Source organism: Rhinopithecus roxellana, chromosome 10 (assembly GCF_007565055.1).
Source record: "Rhinopithecus roxellana isolate Shanxi Qingling chromosome 10, ASM756505v1, whole genome shotgun sequence".
In the NCBI taxonomy this organism is placed as follows: domain Eukaryota; kingdom Metazoa; phylum Chordata; class Mammalia; order Primates; family Cercopithecidae; genus Rhinopithecus; species Rhinopithecus roxellana.
Window position 1 is genome coordinate 69,259,060 of NC_044558.1, and position 27,431 is coordinate 69,286,490.

A 27,431-nucleotide genomic window follows, 5' to 3' on the forward strand; every position below is an offset into this window, starting at 1 on the left:
AGGTGAACTTTATTTCTGATTCCAGCTAACTCTCAAAATTCTGAATAACAAATCAGGGAGACAAGATATGTTCGAGTGTGACAAATTATCTTCCTGGGATTTATAATGTGATTTTCAGTTTAAGGTAGTAAGTGCTCATTAAAGACAAAAGGGAAGATAAAGGATAATAAAAATAAGGTTAAAAATTACTCATAGTTCTATCACTCAAACAATTATGTTTACAATGTTGGTACATTTTATTCCAATTATGTATTTTCCTGGTAGTCACAATTTTAATGTGTTGGTTAGAACTCTTGGTTGAAAGGTGATCTGGGGAGGTTGCAGATGAGAGGGCAGTTTACAGAACTAATGGGAGGCTGGTACACCAGAATTAGAGCTAGAAAATAATGAGAGGTACCCTGATGGGTCAGCAAACAGGAAGCAAAATGCACAGTGACCTTAGCATAACTGACTAGGGTGCTGCTCCCGCCTGCACAGGGAGGTACTACCTGTCCTCCCTTCCTTGCTGTGCTGCATCAGATTCTGTCTCTGGAAAGCATGTCTGTTGGAAGGGTGTGTCATGGTCTTGCCTCTAATTATACCAAGGGAAGACAGTGGGAAGATTTGAGCCCTTTCCTTTTTGAAATGGAAATGATAGCTGACATCTACTACTATTCCTGAGTATTTTGTATGTACTGAGTGCTTTGTTTTGAGTGCTTTCTTAAATCAACTCATTCAAATCCTCACAAAAATCCAATGAGGCAAGTACTATTATAGAGTGGATTAACCAGATGAAACACATAGGGGTGAAGTAGCTTACTGTCACTAGGAGGGGTGCCTGGATGTGAACCCAGTGATCTGGCTTTAGGGTTTAGATGTTCAACCACCCTGCTATGCTGAGCCTTGGTAGGGAGGCAGGAAGGGGACAATGCGGGAAGCCAGGGCTGTGTCCTACTGAGACTCCATTCAGTGGGGAACAGTGGACTTCCTGAAGTGGATATGACTGTATTTAGAAAAATGGTTGACCAAAGTATGCCAGGGTTCGTTATAAAAACTTACAACTAACAATTATCATATTTTCAGGTAGTTTCATGTATTCATATGGTTTTGTACATCTTAATGATGACTGATTTTGAAGACATTCTGTTTCAAAACTATCAGAATTGAATTATGGATTGATTCCTTTTGACATGTCTTCCTTTCTATTAATGATAGCTAATGCTATTGAGTACTAACCAAGTGTCAGGTACACTTCTAAGTATTTTACATCATTACTTATTTTTCTCCTCACAAATTTTTGATGGATTACTTATCTATTTCATTTAAAAAAACCTGAGTGAATTATGCTAATGAAACTGTAACTTTTGCTGAAATAATTTAACTCCCTAGGAGCTGTTCTTGTTTGTAGGGTGTAGCATCACCCTCATTGTTACTAAAGGCTACTTTTAGTGGCTTGGGTTTAGGAATTCAATACAGGTGCTATTTCTAATAATTTCTAAAAGTGGGGATATGATAGCAACAATCGGGTTCTTGCCTCATTATGTTGAGAACTGACAGGTATTTAGCAATAGGATGATGCGTTTGCTGAAGTTATTGTTTAAAAATGCAAACACACTTTATTATTATAGAACTCACTAGTTGAATTGATTAAATAATGAATACTTGCTGCTAAATAAGAAGATAAAAGGGACTCTCTGGTTGGTGTCTTTTGGGTAAAACAAACAAGTTGGTATTTTATTCATTCTTTGTAATTTCTAAATAATTTATATTCTTGACTGGTGATTTACCTTTTTCTTTTTTATCTTAAAATATCAATTTACTTCATATGTTATATATTTACAGACACGCACATACACATACAGAGTTTTGTTAAACAAAATGTGGTTATAGACAGCTTTTTTGTTTACTTAATAGTACACTATGGTATTGTTTCATGTCAGACCCTCATTCTTTTGTAGAGTGGCCTAGTGTTCTAGAATATGAATGTATTACATTTTCTATATGAATGAATAATTGGAATTTTATCAGTTTTTCACCATTTTAAATACATCTTCTGTGAGCACCTTCTACATATGTCATTGCTAATTTGTACTATTATTTGAGTAGGATAGATTTTTAGATTTGGAATTGCTCATTTAAAGAGTATGCACATTTACGGTGTTGATAGTTTCACCAAGCTGCCTTTCAAAAAAGTGTTGTCAATTTATGTTGCTGCAAATCATGTATCAGAGTGCATATTTCCCCACATTATGATTGACACTGGATATTATTAATCTGCTTAATTTTTGCTAATCTGATTGGCAGATCTATAAGTCAATAAAAAAAATCCATCTAGTTGATTTTTCTTATTGACTTATACATGCACTTCATATATTGTGGATATTAACCACTGATGTATTATGTATTTTATTTTGTCTTATAGAATGTCATTTGTTGTTTATTTATGGTATCATTTCCATTGAAAAAAATTTAACTTTTATGTAGTTAAAATGTAAAGTTAATCTGTGTTTTACTTTATGGCTTCATTTTTATTCCAGTTTCTTTTCTCTTTCAATTTTGGCTAATTTCCTTTTTTTACAGGATTATCCCCAGCAGCAGATAAGCATGTATAGTATTTCTCACCAGTAAAAATAAAGAAAAATCTCTTGACATATCTCTCAGCATTTGCCTTCTCATTTCTTTCAAAGTGTCTCCATTTATTGTCTCTTTCTTCTCTTTGCCTATTGTCTCTTGAACCTACTTCAAGTCAGCTTTCTCCCCTAAAAAGTTTTCTGAAATAGCTTTAGGGTCCCCTAAAAAGTTTTCTGAAATAGCATAATCTCTGAATTTTGCTAAATCCAGAGATTAAGTCTTCATCTTACTTGACCTGTCAATGGCATTTGATACAGGTGATCACTCCCTCTTTTTTGAGGCACCATCCTCATCACTGGGCCTTTGAGACACTGCTCTCACTTTTTTCTTCTGTAGTCTCCCTGGCCACCCTGGTTTCCTTTGCTGCTTCCTCAAAATGTCTAAGTGCCTTTTTTATCTATAATAATTCCCTAGGGAATCCCTATGCCTTCCTGGCTTTCAATGTGGTCTATATGCCTGTTACCCCCATATTCTCATGCCCATATGGACCTCCGTTCACCTCAGACTTATAGATCTAGCTGTCCTTTCTATATGTCCTCTTGAATGTTCATTAGGTACCTTAAATATAACATATCTAAATTTAAATACTTGATTCACCTTATCTAAACTTGCTCTTCTTACAGTCTCCATCTCAATCAGTGGCATCTCTTGTCTTCCATTTGCTCAAGTACAAAACACTGGAGTCAAAAGCTCCAACTTGACTATTTTGTTTTTTAGTTTTGTTTTTCAAAATTTCACATCAGCAAATTCTATCAGCTCTATTTTCCAAATATATGCAAAATTAACTCCCCACCAATCTACCATTACTACCCTGGTCCAAGACACCATCACGTCTCCTATGAATTATTGCAGGAGCTATATACCGAGCAGTATACATTGTACCCTATTTATAGTCTTTTATGCCTCAGCCCCCTCCTAGGCTTCCCCACAAGTCCCTAAAGTCCATTGTATTGTTCTTATGCCTTTGTGTCCTCATAGCTTATCTCCCACATATCTGTGAGAACATAGGATGTTTGGCTTTCCATTCCTGAGTTACTTCACTTAGAATAATAGTCTCCAATCTCAACCAGGTCACTGCAAATGCCATTAATTCATGCCTTTTTATGGCTATATATATGTCATATATATATGATGGAATACTATATATGTGTGTGTGTGTATATTTATCTACTTGAACTTTCTTCTTATTGTCGATCTCCTTTCTTAAGTCATTAGTAATTGTTTTATAAATTTGGGAGCTCCAGTGTTAGGTGCATATATATTCAGGATTGTGATATTTTCCTGTTGGACAAGGCCTTTTACCATTATATAATGTCCCTTTTTGTCTCTTAACTGCTATTGCTTTAAAGTTTGTTTTTTCTGATAGAAGAATAGCTACCCCTGCTGGCTTTTTGTGTCCAGGTTGCATAACATGCCTTTTTTCACAGCTTGAAGTTTATGTGAGTCCTTATGTGTTAGGTGAGTCTCCTGAAGGCAGCAGAGAGTTGGTTGGTGAGTTCTTGTGCATTCTGTGGTTCTGTATCTCTTATGTGGAGGATTTAGGCCATTTACATTCAATGTTAGTATTGAAATGTGAGGTGCTGTTGCATTCATCATGCTCTTTGTTGCCTGTGTACTTTGGCTTTTTTTTTGTTGTTGTTTTTTGTTTTTGATTTTTACATTGTATTTTTGTTTTATAGGTCCTGTGTGATTTATGCTTTAAAGAGGTTCTGTTTTGATGTTTTTCCAGTATTTGTTTCAAAATTTAGAGCTCCTTTTAGCAGTACTTGTAGTGGTGGCTTGGTAGTGATGAATTCTCTCAACATTTCTTGGTCTCAAAAACACTGTATCTTTCCTTCATTTATGATGCTTAGTTTCACAAGATACAAAATTCTTGGCTGATAATTGCTTTGTCTGAGAAGGCTGAAGATAGGGCCCCAATCCCTTCTAGCTTGCGGGGTTTCTGCTGAGAAATCTGCTGTTAATCTGATAGGTTTTCCTTTATAGGTTACCTGGTGCTTTTATCTCACAGCTCTTAAGATTCTTTCCTTCCTCTTAACTTTAGATAACCTGATGACAATTTGCTTAGGCGATGATCTTTTTGTGATGAATTTCCCAGGTGTTGTTTGTGCTTCTTGTATTTGGATGTCTAGGTCTCTAGCAAAGCCAGGGAATTTTTCCTCAATTTTCCCCCCAAATATGTTTTCCAAGCTTTTAGAATTCTCTTCTTCCTCAAGAACACAATTATTCTTAGGTTTGGTCATTTAACATAATCCCAGACTTCTTGGAGGCTTTGTTCATATTTTCTCATTCTTCTTTCTTTGTCTTTGTTGGATTGGGTTAATTTGAAGACTTTGTCTTTGAGCTCTGAATTTCTTTCTTCTACTTGTTCAATTCTATTGCTGAGACTTTCCAAAGCATTTTGCATTTCTATAAATGCATCCAATGTTTCCTGAAATTTTGATTTTTTTTATGCTATCTATTTCCCTTCACTTCTTGTATCTTTTTTGGATTTCCTTGCATTGGGCTTCGCCTTTCTCTGGTGTGCCTCCCTGATTAGATTAATAACTAACCTCCTGATTTTTTTTTCAGGTAAGTCAGGGATTTCTTCTTGGTTTGGATCCATTGTTGGTGAACTAGTGTGATTTTTGGGGGATGTTAAAGAGCCTTGTTTTCTCATGTTACCAGAGTTGGTTTTCTGGTTTCTTCTCATTTAGGTAGGCTCTGTCAGAGGGAAGGTCTAGGGCTGAAGACTGTTGTTCAGATTCTTTTTCCCACAGGGTATTCCTTTGATGTAGTACTCTACCCCTTTTCCTATGGATGTGGCTTCCTGTGAAGCTGCAGTGATTGTTATCTCTCTTCTGGGTCTAGCCACCCAGCAAGTCTACCCAGCTCTGAGCTGGTACTGGGGATTGTTTGCACAGAGTCCAGTTATATGAATTGTCTGTGGGTCTCTCAGCTGTGGGTACCAGCACCTGTTCTGGTGGAGGTGGCAGGGGGGTGAAATGGACTCTGAGGATTTTTAGCTTTGGTGGGTTAGTGCTCTATTTTTGTGCTGGTTGGACTCCTGCCGGGAGGTGGCGCTTTCCAGAGAGCATCAGCTGTGGTAGTATGGAAAGGAACTGGCAGTGGGCAGGACCCTAGAACTCCCAAGGGTATATGTCCTTTGTCTTCAGCTACCAGGGCGGGTAGGGAAGGACCATCAGGTGGGGGCAGGACTAGGCATGTTTGAGCTCAGACTCTCCTTGGGCAGGTCTTGCTGTGGCTGCTATGGGGGCTGGGGGTGAGGTTCCCAGGTCAATGGAGTTGTGAACCTAGGAGGATTATAGGTGGGGGAAAGCTGGCAGTCACAGGCCTCACTGAACTCCCACACAATCCAAAGGGGTGGTCTCACTCCCACTGTGCCCTGCCCCAACAGCCCCGAGTCTGTTTCCAGGTGGTGGGTGAGCTGGACTTAAGAACTTGCTCCAGGCTACCCACCTCCCAGCTGCAAAAGAACAGAGCTTTGGTTCTTTCCCCACCTATGGAGTCTGCACACCAGATTTGTCCCCTTCTCCAAGTTCTGGCCAGGAGGCTTCTTGCCCAGTTTAAATTGTTACAAAGTTCAGCTTGAGATGTCCTTCTGCCAGCTTGAGATTTCCTTCTGCCTTCCCCCATGCCTCTGGACATCCTCCCAAAGGATCCCTGTGGTGCTAGGCAGGAATGGCCTGCTTGGGGACCCAGTGAGCTCCTAGGGCCTTTCCCACTGCTTCCTCTACCATTGTATTTCACTGGGCTCTCTAGATTGACTCAGCTCCAGGTAAGTTTGGAAACTCATCCCTCAAACAGACCTTCAGTTTCCCCAGTGGGGGTGTGTGTTTGGGAGAAGAGGATCTCCCTTTCCCATTTCCACAATTGGAGCACTCAGTGTTCAGGGTGTCTCCGGTGTCCTGCAGGAGCAATCTGCTTCCTTCAAAGAGGGTCCGTGGGTCCTCTCAGGATTCCTGGTTTATTCCTGCAGTCGATCTGGAGCTAAAATTCATCATGCAGCCTCCACACACTGCTCTGTCCATCTGAGTTGGAGCTGCAATCTATTCCTGCCTCCCACGTGCCATAATGATACTGTCCCCATGTTCTAACTGTTTTTTTAATTGCTGAGTTTCAAGAGTTCTTTTATATTCTAGCTTGTAGTCCTTTGTCAGATATTTGATTTGTAAATATTTTCTTCCAAACTGTAGCATGTCTTTTCCTTTTCACAGGGTCTTAAAACGCACAAAAAGTTTCCCTTTTTGATGGTGTCTAGTTTATCAATTTTACCTTTTATGGATAGTGCTTTTGGTGACAACTCTAAGAACTCATTGTGTAGACTTAAATCCGTAACATTTTATCCTTTTTCTTATCCTAAAAGTCTTAAATTTTATATTTTGTATTTAAGTTTGTGATCCATGTTGAGATGGTTTTGGCATGAGGTGTGAGACTGAAATTAACATTTTTTTTCCCCTTAACATTTGGATGTTCAGTTGCTCCAGCACCATTTTTGAAAAAGTTAGATTCTTCTCCATTGGATTGCTTTTGCTCTTTCATAAAAATATCAATTGGTCATATTTGTGTGGGTATATTCTTGATTCTCTGTCTATATGAGATATGTGACTATACCTCTGCCCATACTACACAGTATTGATTACTATACTGTATAATGTCTTCAAATTGGGTAGATTGATTCTTCCTACTTTATTCCTTCTTCAAAACTATTTCAGCTATTCCAGTTTGAATAGCCTAAATGTCCTTCCATATAAATTTTAATATAAATTTTTTGCCTTTCCATATAAATGTTAGGATAATGTTGTCTATAGCTACATTTTTTGCCATTATTTTGATAGGAATTATATTAAACATTTATTCACGATGGGGAGAATTGATTTCTTTATTGAGTCTTCCAATTTATGCACATGGTATATTTATTCATTAATTTAGATATTTTATTTCTTTCATCAGTATTATATTGTTTTCAGTATATAAGACCTGTTTATGTTTTGTTAGATTTATGCCTAAGTAGTTTTAAATTTTCTGTGTAATTGTAAATTATATTTTTAATTTTGGTATCCATGTGTTTATTGCTAGTATGCAGAAATATAATTATTTTTATATGTCATATTGTATCCTATGACCCTGCCAAATTAACTTATTGGTTCTGATAGTTTTTTTTATATACTTTAAATTCTGGGATACATGTGCAGAACGTGCACGTTTGTTACATAGGTATACATGTGCCATGGTGGTTTGCTGCACCCATCAACCCATCATCTAGATTTTAAGCCCTGCATGCGTTAGGTATTTGTCCTAATGCTCTCCCTCATCCTGCCCCCTCCCCGCAACAGGCCCCAGTATGTGATGTTCTCCTCCCTGTGTCCATGTGTTCTTATTGTTCAACTCCCACTTATGAGTGAGAACATGCAGTGTTTGGTTTTCTCTTCCTGTGTTAGTTTGCTGAGAATGATGGTTTCCAGCTTCATCCATGTCCCTGCAAAAGACATGAACTCACCCTTTTTTATGGTTGCATAGCAATTCATGGTGTATATGTGCCACATTTTCTTTATCCAGTCTATCATTGATGGGCATTTGTGTTGGTTCCAAGTCTTTGCTATTGTAAATAGTGCTACAATAAACATACATGTGCCTGTGTCTTTATAGTAGAATGCTTCATAATCCTTTGGGTTTATAACCAGTAATGGGATTGCTGGGTCAAAGGGTATTTCTGGTTCGAGATCCTTGAGGAATTGCCACACTGTCTTCCACAAAGGTTGCACTAATTTACACTTCCATCAACAGTGTAAAAGTGTTCCTATTTCTTCACATCCCCTCCAGAATCTGTTGCTTCCTGACTTTTCAATGATTGCCATTCTAACTGGCATGAGATGGTATCTCATTGTGATTTTGATTTTGATTTCTCTAGTGACCAGCAATATGAGCTTTTTCTCATATGTTTGTCGGCTGCATAAATGTCTTCTTTTGAAAAGTGTCTGTTATTTTCGTCCACTTTTTGATGGGGCTGTTTTTTTCTTGTAAATTAATGTAAGGTCCTTGTAGGTTCTGGATATTAGCCCTTTGTCAGGTGGATAGAATGCCAAAATTTTCTCCCATTCTGTAGGTTGCCTGTTCACTCTGATGATAGTTTCTTTTGCTGTGCAGAAGCACTCTATTTTAATTAGATCCCATTTGTTAATTGTGGCTTTTGTTGCCATTGCTTTTGGTGTTTTAGTCATGAAGTCTTTGCCCATGCCTATGTCCTGAATGGTCTTGCCTAGGTTTTCTTCTAGGGTTTTTATGGTTTTGGGTTTTACATTTAAGTCTTTCATCCATCTTGAGTCAATTTTTGTATAAGGTGTAAGGAAGGGATCCAGTTTTAGTTTTCTGCATATGGCTAGCCAGTTTTTCCAGCACCATTTATTAATTAGGGAATCCTTTCCCTATGGCTTGGTTTGGTCAGGTTTGTCAAAGATCAGATGGTTGTAGATATGTAGTTTTACTTCTGAGGCCTCTGTTCTGTTTCATTGGACTATATATCTGTTTTGGTACCAGTACCAAGCTGTTTTGGTTACTGTAGCCTATAGTATAGTTTGAAGTCAGGTAGCGTGGTGCCTCCAGCTTTGTTCTTTTTGCTTAGGATTGTCTTGTTTATACGGGCTCTTTTTTGGCTCCATATGAAATTTAAAGTAGTTTTTTTTCTAATTCTGTGAAGAAAAGTCAATGGTAGCTTGATGGGGATAGCATTGAATCTATACATTACTTTGGGCAGTATGGCCATTTTCACGATATTGATTCTTCCTATCCATGAGCATGAATGTTTTTCCATTTGTTTGTGTCCTCTCTTATTTCCAGCAGTGGTTTGTAGTTCTTCTTTAAGAAGTCCTTCACATCCCTTGTAAGTTGTATTCGTAGGTATTTTATTCTCTTTGTAGCAATTGTGAATGGGAGTTCACTCATGATTTGGCTCTGTGTTATTGGTGTATAGGAATGCTTGTGATCTTTGCACATTGATTTTGTATTCTGAGACTCTGCTGAAGATGCTTATCAGCTTAAGGAGTTTTGGGGCTGACACAATGGGGTTTTTTAAGTATACAATCATGTCATCTGCAAACAAAACAATTTGGCTTCCTTCTTCCTATTTGAATACACTTTATTTCTTCCTCTTGCCTGATTGCCTTGGCCAGAACTTCCAATACTGTGTTGAATAAGAGTTGTGAGAGAGGACATTCTTGTTTTGTGCTGGTTTTCAAAGGGAATGCTTCCAGCTTTTGCCCATTCAGTATGATATCGGCTATAGGTTTGTCATGAATAGTTCTTATTATTTTGAGATACGTTACATCCATACCTAGTTTATTGAGTGTTTTTAGCATGAAGAGGTGTTGAATTTTATCAAAGCCCTTTTCTGCATCTATTGATGATATTGAGATTATCATATTTTTTTTGTCATTGGTTCTGTTTATGTGATGAATTCCATTTATTGATATGCGTATGTTGAACCAGCCTTGCATCCCAGGGATGAAACTGACTTGATCATGGTGGATAAGCTTTTTGATGTGCTGCTGGATTTGGTTTGCTAGTATTTTATTGAGGATTTTCACATGGTTGTTTATCAGGGATGTTGGCCTGAAATTTCTTTTTTTGTATGTGTGTCTCTGCTAGGTTTTGACATCAGGATGATGCTGGCCTCATCAAATAAGTTAGGGAGGAGTCCTTCTTTTTCTGTTGTTTGAAATAGTTTCAGAAGGAATAGTGCCAACTCCTCTAGATTTATTGAGATTTTCTATGTAGGCAATAATGTAATCTGCAAATATTGACTTTCTAACTTCTTCCTTTCTGTTCTGTATTCCTTTTCTTTTCCTTTCTTTTCTTTTCTTTTTTCTTTATTTTTTCTTTTCCTTTCTTTTGTTTTCTTTTCTTATTGCACTGACCAGAGCTTTCAGCACTTTGTTGAATAAGAATGGTTGGGAGTGAGAGGTTTGCCTTATTCCTGTTGTTAGGGAGAAAACATCTGGTCTTTCACCATTAAGTATGATGTTAACTGTAGTTTATTTACAGCTGCTTTTTATTAGGTTGAGACAGTTCTCCTGTTCTTATTTTTCTAAGAATTTCATCTTGAATGGGTGTTGAATTTTGTCAGATGCTGTTTCGGCATAAGTCAATATGATAAAATAATTTCATTCCTTTGTTAGTCAGTATAGTGGATTGATTTTCAAATATTGAACCAGCCTGGCATCCCTGGAATAAACCCCACTTGATTATGGCATGTCATTGTTTTTATATATTGCTGAATTCTGTTTGTTAATATTTTGTTAACAGTTTTTATGTATATACTCAGGAAGCATATTGTCTTTGGTTTTACTTGTTTGTACTATTTTTAACTGTTTTTTTTTTTTTGGTGTCAGGGCAATATAAACTACATAAAACGAATTTAGTAGTTTTTCTCTCTGCTACTTTCTGGAAGAGATTGTGTAGAATTCTTATGACTTCCTTTATTGTGTGAGAAAATTCTGCAATGAAACTATCTGGGCCTGGAGATTTAATTTTTTGGAGTTTTAAATTTATGAGTTCACTTTTCTTAAAAATTATAGGTCTATACAAGTAATCTGTTTCATATTCTATAAGTTGTGTTTTTGAAGAATTGGTTCATTTTGTGTCATTTGTCAAATTTTTTGTCTAGAGTTTAGTATTCCCACATTAACCTTTCAATATCTGCAGGGTCTGTAATGAGATCTCATGTTTATCTCTTAATATTGATATCTTTTCTTTTTTTTCGTTGTTAGTTCATTAATTTTATTGAACTTTTCAAAGAACCAACTTGTGGCTCATTGATTTTTCTCTATTTTTTTAGTTTTATTGATTTCTGCTCTTTATTAATTCCTTACTTCCACTTGATTTGTGTTTATTTTGCTCTTCCTTTTCTTTGCTCTTGAGGTTGGAGCTTATTGATTTGGGACTTATCTTCTTTTCTAATATATGCATTTAGTGCTATAAATTTCTCTCTCAAGTATTGCTTTACCTGTTTTTTTATGGCAAATTTTGATATTTAATTTTAATTTAGTTTTATGTATTTTTAAAAATTTCCCTGAGACTTCCTCTTTGACATGTGGATTATTTAGAAATATATTTAGTTTTAAAGCATTTGGAGATTGTCTGGTTATTAATTTTCAGTGTGATTCTGTTGTGGTTGGAAAGCACACTCTTTAAGTGATTTAAATTTTTTTAAATGTTGTTTTGTTGAAGTTTATTTTATGGCTCAAGATATGGTCTGTCTTGGCATATATCCCTTGGGAACTTGAAAGGAATGTGTGTTCTGTCATTGTTGGGTGGCATGTTCTGTAAATGTTGAGTAGATTCTGTTGGTTGATGGCATTTTTGAGTTATACATTCTTGATATTTTGGCTAGTTGTTCAAGTAATTGTTGAAACAGGGGTGTTGACGTCTCCAACTGTAATTGTGGATTTAACCATTTATTCTTTCAATTCTATCAGTTTTTGCTTCACATATTTTGCATTTCTGTGTTTTTGGTAGTACATATTTAGAATTGCTGTGTCTTCTTAATGGATTGATTTTTTTTCCATCATTTTATGGCATCTCTGTCTGTCTTTGGTATTTTTTTGCTCTGAAATATATTTTTCTGAAATTAATATAGCCACTTCTGCTTTCCTTTGATTAATAGTTTCAGCATATATTATTTTCTATTTGTTTACTTTCAAACTGCCTAGACTGTTATATTTGAAGTGACTTACTTACCAACAGAATATTGTCATGGTTTTTAATCCCTTCTGCTAATCTCTTTCTTTTAATTGGTGCATGTAAACTATTTACTTTTAATAAAATTATTTATATGCTTGAGTTTATCTGCCACTTTGTTTTTTATTTTATGTTTGTTCTCTCTTTGTTTTATTTTTCTGTTTTTTTTTTGTTACCATGGGTTACTTGTTTTACAATTTCATTTTATCTGTGTGTCTATGAGTGTGTCTCTTTGAATAGCTTTGTAAGTGGTTGTTGTAGGTATTCCATTATATATACATAACTTGTAACTGATTGCTCGTATAGTCATTTTACCAGTTTGAGTGATGTATAGAAATTTTAACTCTCTTTATGTTTCGTTACCCTCACTCATTTATAATATAATTTTTTGCAATTTTTTAAAACATACATTTAGGACACAAACTCTTTTGCTTCAATTTTGAGCTGTTGCTTCAATAGTCAAATACACTTTAGAAAACTCAAGAGGAGGAGGAAAGCTTATTGTATTTACCTATTTCTTTTTTACATACTATGTTCTTTCTATCTTCCTGATGTTCCAAAACTTTTTATTTTATATTTTTCTTTCTGTTTAGAGGTCATTATTTTGCTGTTCTTTTAAAGTAGGTCTTATCATGATAAATTCTCTTGGTTTTCCTTTATCTGAGAATGTCTTGATTTCTCCTTCATTCCTGAAGGATGTTTTTGCTGGGTATACAATTCTACGTAAACAGCTCTTTTTGCTTTTGTCACATGAAAAATATTTTACTACTTCTTTATGGCTTTCATGGTTTCTTCTGAGAAATACACTGTTACTCTGTTTCCTTGCACTTAATGTGCAAGATTTTCTGTCTACTTTCAGTATTTGTTCTTTGTTTTTAGTTTTCAGAAAATTAATTATGATATGGCTTGATATGAAGTTAAAAATTGTTTTATCTTGTTTAGAGTTTCTTTAGATTCTTGAATCTGTGAGTTTATATCTCTTGCCAAATTTGGAAGGTGTTCAGCTATTATTTCTTCAACAGTTGTTTTTTAAGCTCGCTTCCTTTCTCCTCTCTTTCTTGGATGCTAGTGATACAAAATATTAGATCTTTTGTTATAATCTCACAGCTCTTTAAGTCTGTTCAACTTTTTTTTCTATCTTCTTTTTTGTCTATTTGTCACATTGGATGCTTTTTTTTCTGTCTTCCAGGTAACTGATTCTTTTCACGGTCATTTCCATTCTGCTGTTTAGCTTATCCACTGAGCTTTTCATTTCCATTATTGTATTTTTTTGGTTCTGAAATTTCTATTTGGTTTTAAATTTTTTTCCCATTTTTCTTTTTCTCTGAAACATTCTATATTTTCTTCGTTTAAGTCTGTTCATGATTGTTTTAGTCAATGCTGCTTTAAAATATTTGTTCGGTAATTCTAACATCCTTATCATTTTAGTCTTGATATCTGTTCTTTTTCTTTTTTCAATCAGTTGGAGATTTCTTTGGTTCTTGGTATAATGAATGATTTTTTACCGAAACCTGGACATGTTTATATCGTGTTCTGAGACTTGAATCTTATTTAACCCGCCTGTTTTAGCCAGCTCTCTCTGACACTGCTTTGGCAGGGGGAGGGTGCCATCTTGTTATTGCCAGGTGGAGGTAGAAGTCTAGATTCCCCACTTGCCTTTGTTGACAGCTGAGGGGGAAGCTTCTTTTATTTCTGAGTTGGGGGAAGTTCCAGCTTCCTATATGGTTTCTGCTGGCACTGTGGTGGGGGTGGTGTCATTACTGCTGGATGATGATAAAATTCCTGACTCCTCAGTAGGCCTCCTTTGATAATATCCCAATGGGGAAAGGGAAGTGTGCTTCATTACTTCCAAGTTGAGATGGAAGTCCAGGCTCCTCATTGTAATGGTCTTTACTAGTGCTAAGGGGGACCTCATTACTGCCTGGCAGGGTTAAAATTCTTGGCTCTGACACTATTCTGGTGTTAGGTGCCTCATTTCTGCTTGAACAGGGTAGAAATATAGCCTCTTCAATTAGCTTTTGTTTGGCATGGTTTGGGATGGGGCCACAGTTTTTTCTGTGATGTTTGACTGGAACAGAGAGATTATTATCTATAAGTTTCTATCTTGCTAGACTGATCCTTTCTTTGTCCTTCAGCTAGAGAAAGCAGGCTCATCTTGAGGATTTTTTAGGTCTACATTCATTGATATTTCCAGATTGTAGGCTTCTTAACTCCAAGTCTAGGATATATGACACAAAATATATATATGACCCATTGAACTCGCTACCATATTGTTCCTTGGATCCTGAATATCTTTTTTTCTCTATCTTCTAGATTCTTCTGTGTTTGTTTTGTATATGATGTCTAGTTGTACTCAGTGGGAGAACTAGGAAAAGTACATCTATTCCATCCTTCTGTAGACAGAGGTCACCTCAATCATTTTTGAACTTTATTTTTAGTGTGTCCCATGTGGCTCTTCTCTCTGCAGGTACCTGGAACTGGAAAGTAGTGGCCATCGGAATGAAGTCAGACTGCATTACCGCTCAGGCAGTCACCGCCCTCACACAGAAGTGTTTCCTTACATTTTGGCTGATGACAAGTGGCACAAGCTCTCCTTAGCCATCAGTGCTTCCCATTTGATTTTACACATTGACTGCAATAAGTAAGTGTAGTGTCCTCATTTTAGGAAATGGAAGATTCTGAGAAATGACTGTCTACTCACCTTCCTTCTTTGATGTTTCTTTTTTGCAGAATTTATGAAAGGGTGATAGAAAAGCCCTCCACAGACTTGCCTCTAGGCACAACATTTTGGCTAGGACAGAGAAATAATGCACATGGATATTTTAAGGTATCTTCTGGCAAAAGTCTGAAAATGAAATGTAAATTCTTTCTAATGAGTTTCAGAACGTAGATTTTACTTTTTATGGTGTGAAACAAAACAATTTGATTTGTAAGTTAGAAAATTTGTGTCTATTTCTTTTTTTAATAGTAATATTTTATTTAGCCAGCAAATATTATTTTCTCTTCTTTTTTCAATGAGTTTAATCGTTAGATATTACAGAAATGATCACAAGGCTGCAATCAGGGCAGTTAACATATCATTCTTTGAATTAATCTTTCAAAGCAATACAAATCTTAAATGTTAACATACAAATAAACTCTCTACCACTGAAATATAACCTTTGATGATATTTCTACAAGGATGTTAATAGAGGACTAAAAGCTTTTTAGTATATATTATTCATGGTCTCCTTGTACTGCGGAAAGTGAGAAAGGAATACACATATGTGCACAAATCTGTCAAAGAGAAAGCAGTCATAATTTATATCTTTTCCTTTAGTATGAACTTAGAGACAACACTTCATAGAATTTCGTCATTGGAGAAGTTCTAAAGGACATGTCATTTAACTTTCCATATTTTAAAGATGAAGAAATAAAGTCCAGAGAATTGCTTGACTACAAGCCCATAGTGCAATCATTTTCCCCCAGTGACTATGACAGTCCCTACAACATGGAAGTGGCTCAATGAATGATTACCAAATCAAATAATGATAAGTGATAGGTTCAACTCATAGATTTCAAGGTAGAGAGTATGTACCCGTGAATTTAGTTGTTTTCTAAGCAAAGTTTATAATTCTATAAAGGTGTTTTGGGAATGTATTTAAACATTATCTGTTACCAGGAAGCCAGATACTTGAAATATATGATTCCATCTAATTGTAGCCTTGCTAGTCTTGATGCAGGGTGATTTTTTTCTCTTTTACTATACATAAACCTGCACAGAGGGGCAAAGTAACTTGCTGAAAGCCAGGCAAATAGTAAGTGACATAAATGGGAAATTGGTTCCATGCTTGCAAATCCTGAAACCATGCACTTTTCCCAGGTAAGGGATAGCAGATGTGTGCTGAGTCCCAAATCTTGTCTGTATTTAATCGTGACAGTCTTTCCCATGGAGCCTGAGTGTGGCCTCAAAATCTCCACGTCAATTATGTGTACGACTCTATGGGTCATTCTCTTTATTGTAGTCTGTAAATAGCATCCATTAGAGTTGTACAGTGTACAAACTGTTACATAACTGTACACAGTAGCCTTGTTTTTATGTTGCTGCTTCTAAGTGATAGGAGTTGGTACACAATTTGCTTCTTCAATCTAGGCCCAAGCACACAATGGATCCAGTAATACCCACACAGTAAATACTTAAATATTTATTGTTCACATTGATACATGCTATTAATCAGATTAAACATGTACAAGACATAGAGACCAGTATTTGACTGGTAAATCTTTGTAGGTACGTTTAAAATTATCTTGATATCATGTTGGTACTGTTATCCCTATCATTAGATATTTTGTTTGCATTTTTCAAATGGATAAAGTAAAATATTTAATAAAATATATAAAGGCCATGAAGAAATGGGGGGAGGGTGGCAGATAAAAGAGACAGCTGGGTGTGTCTGACAGATCATTTCTGAGCCACCATTGGCCTTTGCTTTAAGAGCTCAGCAAGCTGGAAGCTAGTTATACCTTAATGACTAAGTATGCATGTAAATTTTGTCTATAAACATGTGATAAAATTTTCTATGTAGAACAGGTCATTTCCAGCTGGCATTTAAAAAATTTTCATTGTAAACTTTCTGTACTCATAAGAACTCATCACTATATCTTGCTATAGCAGTTTAATGAATCTATTGTCCTTTTTGAATTGAGAAATTAGTTTTAAAAGATCCAACTGAAAAATGAGAAATGCTCAAATGAGCATGCTTTCATGACTCAGTTTTCCTATTCTTTTCTTTCCAATAATTAAAGTTAATTTAAAATTGGTATCAATTTCAGAGTTGCTGAAGCTAGAAATTATTATCAGGTTGATTTTTTTAAAGGTCATTTTCAAGCCCGTCAGTGGCTAACTAAAAATAACTTCTCAAAATAACATAACTATTGCTTCTTAATTATATCTTGACATTTAATCTTAAGGCTTTAAAAACATTATTAATAAGAGAATACATGGGTAATCATCTATTGTGCCTGATGAATTTCTTTCCCTTTGGTATGAAGTGTAAATAATGTATTAACAAAGACTCAGGGATTTTAGTGAGTGTGTTCTGTAATATTTTCCTTCATGAACTTGACCATTGAACATAATTTGAGTAAATGAAAGTAATATGTCTTTTTTTTTCTATTTTTCACACACAGGGTATAATGCAAGATGTGCAATTACTTGTCATGCCCCAGGGATTTATTGCTCAGTGCCCAGATCTTAATCGCAGTAAGTCTATTTGTTCTTGCACTGTGGAGATCCCATGTATTTAGTTGTCAGCATAGACTTAACCAGATTGAACCCCTTATAAATGCATCTTGACCAAATGTAGTGTTTGTAATTCCAGCTTGTCCAACTTGCAATGACTTCCATGGACTTGTGCAGAAAATCATGGAGCTACAGGATATTTTAGCCAAAACATCAGCCAAGGTAAAAGCTAGTCAAAAATACAGTGAGGAAGCTTAAAAATCCTTCATGTTCCCAATACTTCCTTTTATAACCATAGATTTTCACCTTCGAGGCTCTTCTTATACTATACCGTTTGCTAGGACTGACTCTAAATCCCTGCTTAAGGGAAGGCTTATAAATATTAAAACCCTAGCCATCTGTATAACAAATGATTCAGTAAATCAGGAATGAGGCAGATTACCTAATTTATACACTGCTTACTACAGGAGGATTTATTGTTTAGTTTTTATTATTATTTATTTTTATTTAGTTTTTCGTTACAAGCAAGGAGGCAGGAGGACAGTGTAAAGAATATAGACACCAGAATTGTATCAAAGAAATGGTCCCATAAATGCTTTCTATCACTATGTTACAGTTCTGGGTTTATTTACTAATATCTTAAGCACATATCAGGTTTACCTACAATTTCACTAGACTTATAATTTTGTATAGTAGTTACAGATTGCCTGGTGATTGTGTTGTATGGTGTATGATTTGTTTCTTATACAACACAAATTCTGAATTGTATTTTTTGCTTGAATAAGCATATTAGTGAAATTAAACATTTTTCTTTTAAATGGAAAATGCTTCTCTGCATTTGAGTGATGTTGTTTTGAATTAACCTTTGATTTGTGTCTTATAAATTATGTTGTTTGTTTCTAAGGCAGGGAGCAAATTTATCACAAAAAGGAGAAAAAAAGTTATTTAAAATTAAAGTCTTAAATATGTTTATGGCAAGTAGTTGATGAGGACAGCCATTATTACTGCCACATACTTTAAAAAAAATAGATGCCTGCTGGAGTGTTTCACATTTCTGTGTTGCTGGAATAATGAACAATGTAAAACCCCTTCTTTTGTGCCACAGCTGTCTCGAGCTGAACAGCGAATGAATAGATTGGATCAGTGCTATTGTGAAAGGACTTGCACCATGAAGGGAACCACCTACCGAGAATTTGAGTCCTGGACAGACGGCTGTAAGAACTGCACATGCCTGGTATGGCTTCTATTTGAGTTGAGACTAAGGGAACTCAGATGCTCCCACTCTTTAAAAATTTATTAAAACAATATAGTCATGAAAATTTCAAGACCCATTTCCTCAAGACACAACACTAAAGTGCCAACAAACCTGGTCATATCTAAAGAACTGCGTTGCATTATTAAAAACACTGTCTAGCTTCTAAAGATGATTATGGTTTAGGAATGCTACAAAGTTTATCAGTACACACATGAAGTTAGTAATTTAAATGAGCTAAAGTGATTCCTAAAGAAGACTATCCTCTTATCCTTAGTATTTCCAGAGATTTTTCTCCCTTGTGTCTTCATGAGTGCATTTTGATGAAACTAAGTCATATGCAGCATTAAATATTGTGTCCAGATTGAGCAATATAAACAAATGATAGAGTTTAAATGATTGGGACAATCTAATAGTTTACTAATATGGTGGAATACAAATTATAGAATTTAAATAAATGTGATTTTGCTAACTGCTCTCTAATGAAGTGGAATATTTTATTGCATTATGATTTCAGAAATATATGTTCATTTTCAAAGAAAAGTTCAAAGTGAGTTTGGTTTTAAACTTTTAAATTACACATGAACTCATCTGTTAAAGCTGGTTTTCTGGAAAGAAGTCAGACATCTATGTGAATTAGGCTTTTTAAAAAATTTCTCAAAATTCATCCAGTTTATTCAAAAACAGAGTATCTTGCACATAAAAAGATCAAAAGTCGTTCAGAACTGTGTGTGTGTGTGCGCGCGCGCACACGTGCATGTGCGTGTGGGTGATACAATTTTTATTCAGGAATATGATATGTTCCTAAATTTTTAAAATGGGGATCAAAAGTCAAATTGAGTAAAAGATGGAATGTGGTGTAGTGAAGTCAATAAAATGTCTGGGAAGCCTGAGCAGCCAGCTACCTGGGAGCTCTGGCCACCTTTAGGAATCAAATTCCTGATGGTGGTCTTGGCTCCAGTTTGGCGCCTCCTTGTGGTAATTGTCAGCACCACCTCTCCTCCTGGCAATGGCCTCTTCTGTTCTCTTCACATGAAGAGTTTAAAATTTAAGGAATGGATTCAAAAATTCTTGAAAACTACTAAACTCCAACATGGAAATTCTATAAATATTGTTTCCTTTTCAGAATGGAACAATCCAGTGTGAAACTCTAATCTGCCCAAATCCTGACTGCCCACTTAAGTCGGCTCTTGCGTATGTGGATGGCAAATGCTGTAAGGAATGCAAATGTGAGTATAACTTTTATGATGAATACTTTCTTTGGAAAAATAAAGCTCTGTATTAATAAGCATTCACCCATCATTGGTTTAATCTAGGCAAGCTAAATAGCTTTCAGAAGTGATGGAAAAAAGGAAGAATAATTTCTCTGTTTTGCTTGGTTAGTTCTTTTCCATTTTAAAATGCTATGCCCCTATTCCAGTAGGACAATTTTTTCTTGGAGTAATCTATTCCATATAGTGATAGTAGTAGGAAAGATGTGTAAGAAACTTACCGGAAGGCATTTCACTAATTGTACTATTTATTGTAAGTGTCTCCCAAATAGATTAAGAATGGTCCACATGGCCACAATAACCAAGGAAATCCATGACACAAGTGGCCTTCAGCAGCAGAAGATATGCTGTCCCATTAGCCCAAACAACAGAAGTCCACATTATTATAGGATTGTCCAGTGTAGATAAGGGCCATGGCCTTCATTCAGGGAAAAAAAGGCTCACACCACCATGTGTGGAAGCTTTTCTGCCTTTTAGCAGTCATTATATAACAGTTCACTTCTGATGTCAGAAAATACTTTTTGAATCATCTGTAACTACCCTTAACTGGGTTCTAGATCATTCAATAAATAGTGGAAATAATTTCTTTATGTTTCTAATACTTTAAAAGACTTCACTTAAACCTTTGTTAAAAAGAGTATTTAAAAATTTAGCTTTTTTTTTTTCCACAAAGGAGTAGTAACATACATGAAAACTGAGTTGTTTTAAAGTTTGTGGAATATATAGAGCTCTGTAAATGCAAGTGTATTTATATGTATACTCGCAAAAAGACAAAGTGGGGATAAGTGCAGGGGGGTGGAGAGAGGGACAGTAGCAATGTGCTACTACTGGTGAGGGTGACAAGCTATCAGAGAAAAATCAGGAAGTTGCTTCATAGTCCATTGATTTAACTCCCTCAGGAATGCATTTGTATTTAATTTTATTAGGCTTTACATTGAAGACAATCCATGTCATAAAAGTGTATTAGCCTAGTCAAGTCGATTCAGTGGAACTAGGAAGGATTGAATACAATTTTTCTTACATGTCACTAGCTAATTTTCTTGGTGAGAAATAATCTGCATTTTTCTGGGACTTTTATTAATAAAAGGAGGCTTGTGGTAATATCATATAGTTTTCTTTGTAGGTGGTTGGAGAGAGGAAGGAAGAAGGACCATGTATACATATATGACTTCATATTCATAATACGATAGCAAGGAATCATAGTTTTTGCCTTAACTTCTCTCTTTTTTTTTTTTTTTTTTTTTTGAGACGGCGTCTTTCTCTGTCCCCCAGGCTGGAGTGCAGTGGTGCGATCTCGGCTCACTGCAAGCCCCACCTGATGGGTTCACGCCATTCCCCTGCCTCAGCCTCCCGAGTAGCTGGAAGTACAGGCATTCACCACCATGCCCAGCTAATTTTTTTGTATTTTTAGTAGAGACAGGGTTTCACCGTGTTAGCCAGGATGGTCTCGATCTCCTGACCTTGTGATCCGCCTGCCTTGGTCACTAAAAGTGATGGGATTACAGGCGTGAGCCACCACACCTGGCCCTGCTTTAACTTCTTTTATCCTTCTTTCCATCCATAATTCTATGTTGTCATTCATGGATATGACAGATTTTCATTAAGTGTTGTCAGTGTTATTAGATACAGGTTGATTAAAATAACGGGCCATTGTGAGGGATTCGTCAGAAGTGAATTTCAATTCTGATCTTACCATTTGTCTCTGTTATCAGGAGTAAACTGCAGACTAAATCAGATTAATGCTTGAATTCTTCCCAATAAGCATGCAGTTAGACATAATGAAATGATAAAATATTTTGAGATTCATTAATGAAGAGTGTTTTGGGCAGTCTTTGGTGTTAATGATTGAAAACCAACTGTTTGCTTCATATAGAAAATAGTTAAAGCTGAAAGTGAGTAATCAGTGAGCAGACCACAACGTAATGAAAAAAAAAAAAAAAAAAAGGCATAGGCTCTCATTAGATATGGCCAAAAAATAATAAGTATAAAGTGACTTTATCTTTCTGTTCACATTTAATGATATATAAGATGAGTACCATGCAATAGAGAGGAATAGAGAGGGTTCATGCCTATGTTTGCTTGTTATTTTAAAGATTTGAAATTTTAGTTTTAATGAATTTAACATTTTACTAGAGCTAGCAAGAAATTTCAGTAAACAGCCATAGATATTTCCCCATAGGGAAATAAGCTTTTAGTTCATATGGTGAATATTCTTAGAGGTTCTTTTTGGGAATGAGTCTTCGCAAAGCACAATTTAAAAATAAGTCACTGACAATATCCAGAAAACGTGCTTCTGAAAAGTCTTGTAGAAGACAAATAACACTTAAAATAAATGTGATAGTAATCCTTTGACTGACTTGCTTAAATAGTACAGATTTTCATATGTATTTACAGTGGGAGAAACCAATAGTTACACATACCTATGATGTCTTGTGTGTGTGTGTGTATGTGTGTCACCATTGCATGTGAGGAGAAACAGTCTTATTTTCCTATGTTAATTCCATAGTAGTGTCACTGAAAATTCATGAAAATCTAATTTTAGTGGAGTAGAAGTAAATTCCTATTTTTTTACTCTTTTAAACGAATATAAGCCCTCTTCTTAGACCCTACACTGATCCTATCTTTGAAATGCTTCCGCTCAATTGCCTTTTTAATGACAAAACACGATAAAATAGATTATTATTGAAAACTGTTTAAAGAGATTAATCACTTACTGTTTCTAAAGCCCTTGGAAGGTAAAGCATATAACCTAACTGCTGAATGTGACTCTGCCAAGATTGAAATGCACGAAACACGTGCATGTGGCCACTTTTTGGTGTTCTTCCTTTAATGCTTTCAGGCTTGCTTCATCAGAGTTGTTTGCACGTTTCTGGGCAGTCCTATTTGGCAGCTTCCTTTATACTTTCCCTCAGCAACTTCAATTCCAGCTCGTTATCTGAATATAAATACTGGTGAATAGCAACAAGGTTGTTGTTCTGGGAAAGAAGTCAGAAGAAACCAAGAGTTTTCTTTATTTGAATCTACGTAAACAAAGCATTGGGAGGAGGGGCTTAATTTCCTGCCTGGACCATTAAAATAGTGTGCTGGAGTTAAACAGAGGATAAAATCCAAAGGCAGGAATGCCAAGGCCAAATCGTTAAAGCCATAGTAATTACAGCCATAATGAAGCCATATTGCTTCTATAGGTTACAAGACACATACTTTGTGCCTCATTTGATCTTTGCAGCTCTATAAATAGGTATTATCTCCATCTTCCTAATAAGGAGAATTCCAAGCCATTCAGGAACATGCAGTTAGAGGTCTCAGAGAAGTTCCATCTGAAAGTGCTGTGCTTTGACAGCCTGCTTTCCTTTTTTTAAAAAAAAAATCTGTTACAATTAATCTAAGTGATCTACTTTTATCGACCAGTAGCTAAGCTCACCAGAGGTGTTTTGGAATCCTAGTTGAGTCTTAGGCGGCAGAGTTTGCTTTCACCACTCATCCTCTTCCCTTTCAGTCACCATCTCCTCCACATCCTTTATCCCGGTCTCAGGCTGTCAACTAGCAAACAGGGAAATTTAGTGACACATATTCAAGATAGCTGTAGAAAATGGAAAGCATAAATATTTTAGGTGACTTTATCTCTGAAATAGAATTACGTCAAGATATGATTAAAGTACATAAAATCTCAACCTAGATTTAAAAAAAAAAAGAATTATCAGAAAATAATTGGTTGAAATTCTAGGAAATTGAACATTACCAAAAGTCACTGAATTTATAAAACAATTTAGTTTTTCTGAATATTCATGCTATTACATGGATACGTGCCTTTATTTATTTATTTATGTTGATTGTAGATTCAGGCTTGTATACAGAACTGTGCTTCACAGGAAAGGCGGTTGATGAAAATAGGGAATCTGAGGCAAATCTAAACTGATGCTGTAATGTCTTTCCTCCATTATTAGAAAGTTCTCAAATACAGGGAGTGTGAATGTGACCATCAGAACTGGTTGGTATTTGCCTAGTAGCAACAGTTAAAGTGGTGTTTCCTCAGAGTCCAGAATTATATGAATAAATAAAAATCATCATTCTTTTGGTTGAGCAAGGTCAGAGTTTCATTATATAATATAGATTACACTTTAATAATCTATATTAAATTAAATATATTAAATCTCTAATCTGTGCTGATTAGACATCAGATTATTTTAAACTTAATTTTAAAAGCCATCTTGGTTTAGTTAAAGTGGACTTACTGTAATATCTTTGCATATTCAGTAGTTAATTCTGTGCGTTACAAGTCAGATTTTCTGGGTTTGAATTCTGACTCCACAACTTATTAGCTGTGAGACTTTGGTCAAATTGCTTAACTTCTCATGGCCTCAGTTGCCTCATTTGTATAATGGAAATAACAATTATATCTACTTTATAAGGTGTAAGCATTGAATAGGTAATAAATGTAAAGTGCTTAGAACAACATTAACTATTATTACTGTTTTTTATTAAAAGGGACACCCATGTTTTTATTAAATTACGAAGTAGTGAAATGATCTCGTTAGTTCATTACCTTTAGATCTTAAAGCTACATAGGACTTCAAGGGTTCTTTGAAACAGCCATTTGCTTTTGGGAGGTATGGTTTCATTATCCTCATTTTATAGAAGAATAATGCCAGGTAGATTAAGTGACGTTACTAAGATCAAATAGTATGTAATACAAGGTAATTTTTTTCTGTCAAATTGTGTCCTGATTTCCCCAAGGCCATTCTCTTCCCCAATATTATGGGCGTATCTTAATCAAGGTTGAAACCCAGAACTAATATCTCAATATTATGTACTGATTTGAGTGTCTGGCTTCGTTACTCAGAATCATCTTTATGAGACTCATCCATATTTTTGATGCAGATCAAAAATGTAGCTGCATCTCATTCATACTTATTGCATCATTGTAATGTCCATTGCAGATCAGTTTTAGTTATTGTTGCATATATTTTTATTTGTGTTTATGTACCACAATTCAGTCTATTGTTGCACAGCAGTTAGGTAGTTTGCCAATTTGTGCTATGTGAAGAGTACTCCTAGAATAATTCTTTACATGTTTCTTGGTCTTAGTTATGTATGTATTTCTGATGGGTATATATTTAAAACAGTGGAATTGTTTGATCAGGGGGTAAAACTGTTTGACTCTATGGCAAAACCAATTTTCCAAACAGTTTTCCAAAGTGGTTATCCTAGTTTATTTTCTTACCAACAAGGTACGAAAATTCCAGTTGCCCCACACCCTCACCCACACTTGGCATTTTTAGTCTTTTTAATTGTAACATTCTGACAAATGATGTTGGTAAATGATATTGTGCCACAGCCTAAGTTTGTTATTTCCCAGGTGACTAACGAAGATGAGTGCCTTTTTAATCTATTTATGGGCTGCTTTCATTAATATTAAATAATAAAAAGTAAGAGTAAATATTTTGTATTTATACTTTTCGAAAGAACAATTTTCTTGCTTTTAGTAGAAGTGGTAATTTGGGAGGCTTATTTTATTTGCACATCAGTATAGACGATTCTAGTCCTGTCACCTTAAAATGCATAGCAAAGTAGGGGTAGTGGAGATTAAATGATTGCTGCTCAAGTACTTAGTGATTTTTAAAAATTAGGATGATAATCTGATAAAATGGAATCAGAGATTTCTGAACATGTGTTCTTGACTTTTCAACAAAAATCAGCACAATATAATTCACCAACAATTTTTTTTTTGTTCTTGACAGAGGGGAAAACATAATTTATGTAGGCTATGGTAAAAAAGAAAATAATTTTGAAACAAAGTAACCAATAGACATAGCTATTTTTGCAATAATGCTGGGAGCCTGGGAAATATTCAGGATGTACTGGAGGTTCTCATGCATGAACACAATTATAAATTAGTTGGTATGATAGAGACACAAGGGGCCACATGAATAGAATGCCGATATAGAATGAGAGGAATTATGTAATAATGAAAAAGGTAGAAGTAGCAATCAAAAGAAAGGTGTGTTGTTTTACATATCAGATGCACTGTTTTAAGAATATTTCTTGAAAGTCTGTAGTCAATAAGGAATTTTATGACACAGCAAAAAATTGAATGAGCTGAAAGCTAATGGTGTCACTGGAAATCACGTATCCAGCCTTGGTCTGGACCTTCTTTTCTCACGAAAATTACTTTAATTTAGTATTTGAAATAACATTGAATAAATCATAGAATTAGAACACTTCTATAATTCTATACGTATATGTGACAAATGGGCAAGAAAAATAGTTCAATTGTGTATTACTTAAAGATAATGAGCTTCTGATAGGGAATGTTTTCTCTAAAGACAAATAGCTAAATTTATTAAAGAGAGATTTCATTAAGATAATCTTGTAGGCTTCCTAAATACTGTACTGTCATTAATTTTATCTTAATTAAAAAAATAAACCCTTTAAAAAGGCAGTTGGCATGCTGCTACCTTTTAAACATTATAAAAACTGATAAATGTCAGATCAGTGGAAAAATACTGAATTGGCAATATATTAATAAGCTAGAATAATTAACAGTACAGCCTTCAGATTAATTACTATGAAACAGCATGTGATATATTTTAATGATCTTTAGAAAAATATAAATCTACTGTTAATTAGTCAACTCATAGCAGAGCTGGAATGCCAGGGAAATGTAGGGCAGAATCACAGAGGGATTACAATGTCACAGTGACTTAGCTGTTGTGTCCTGTATTCTGGTCCTGGATAGTGTAAGTTGTTTAAGTCTACCATTCCTTCTTCCCAATTCTAGTTCAGTATTCTTAATGCTTTAATTAAAAAAATGCATGTGTATAATAAATATGCAAACCATGCAAACAGATATAAAATGAACCATAAAAACCTCCCTATTCTTTCTCCTCCGAACTTCTGGTTTTTGTGTATCCCTCCAGATGACTTCTCATGCATCTACTCACATTGCCTGTCTAGGCTTTTTATGTATTATAAATGATGTTCAGCATTTTCCTGAACTTTATTTTTTATTAATAACATATACTGGAGATATTTTCATATTAAATAAAAAATAGTTGCATATTATTCCATTTAGTTTATTATTTTATTTCTTCCCTCTCTAAAGATATTTTGATGTTTCTAATTCATTTATATATTTGTTATGAGAAACAATATTGCAGGAAGCCATTAATGCATAATCTTGGTGCAGTCTTTTGGCTTTATCTATAGAGTAAGTTGCTAAGGATGGAATTGCTGTGTCAAAGACTACGACACTTTAAATATTGTCAGTTTTTGCCAAATTATTCTTTTTTTTTTTTTTTTTTTTGAGACGGAGTCTCGCTCTGTCACCCAGGCTGGAGGGCAG

The 27,431-nt window shown here is 35.2% G+C and overlaps 1 protein-coding gene across 4 annotated transcripts in view; it reads left to right on the top strand.

The window, feature by feature from the left end:
• NELL2 (neural EGFL like 2) overlaps positions 1-27,431 on the top strand; it is a 388,158-nt gene that overhangs the window by 89,371 nt on the left and 271,356 nt on the right. For all 4 annotated transcript variants that reach the window (XM_030939199.1, XM_030939200.1, XM_030939202.1 and 1 more), the window contains 6 exons: positions 14,813-14,986; positions 15,076-15,172; positions 17,515-17,587; positions 17,706-17,788; positions 18,672-18,800; positions 19,945-20,047. In XM_030939199.1, the coding sequence (XP_030795059.1) occupies positions 14,813-14,986; positions 15,076-15,172; positions 17,515-17,587; positions 17,706-17,788; positions 18,672-18,800; positions 19,945-20,047 (659 nt within the window). The remainder of the gene's footprint in view (positions 1-14,812; positions 14,987-15,075; positions 15,173-17,514; positions 17,588-17,705; positions 17,789-18,671; positions 18,801-19,944; positions 20,048-27,431) is intronic.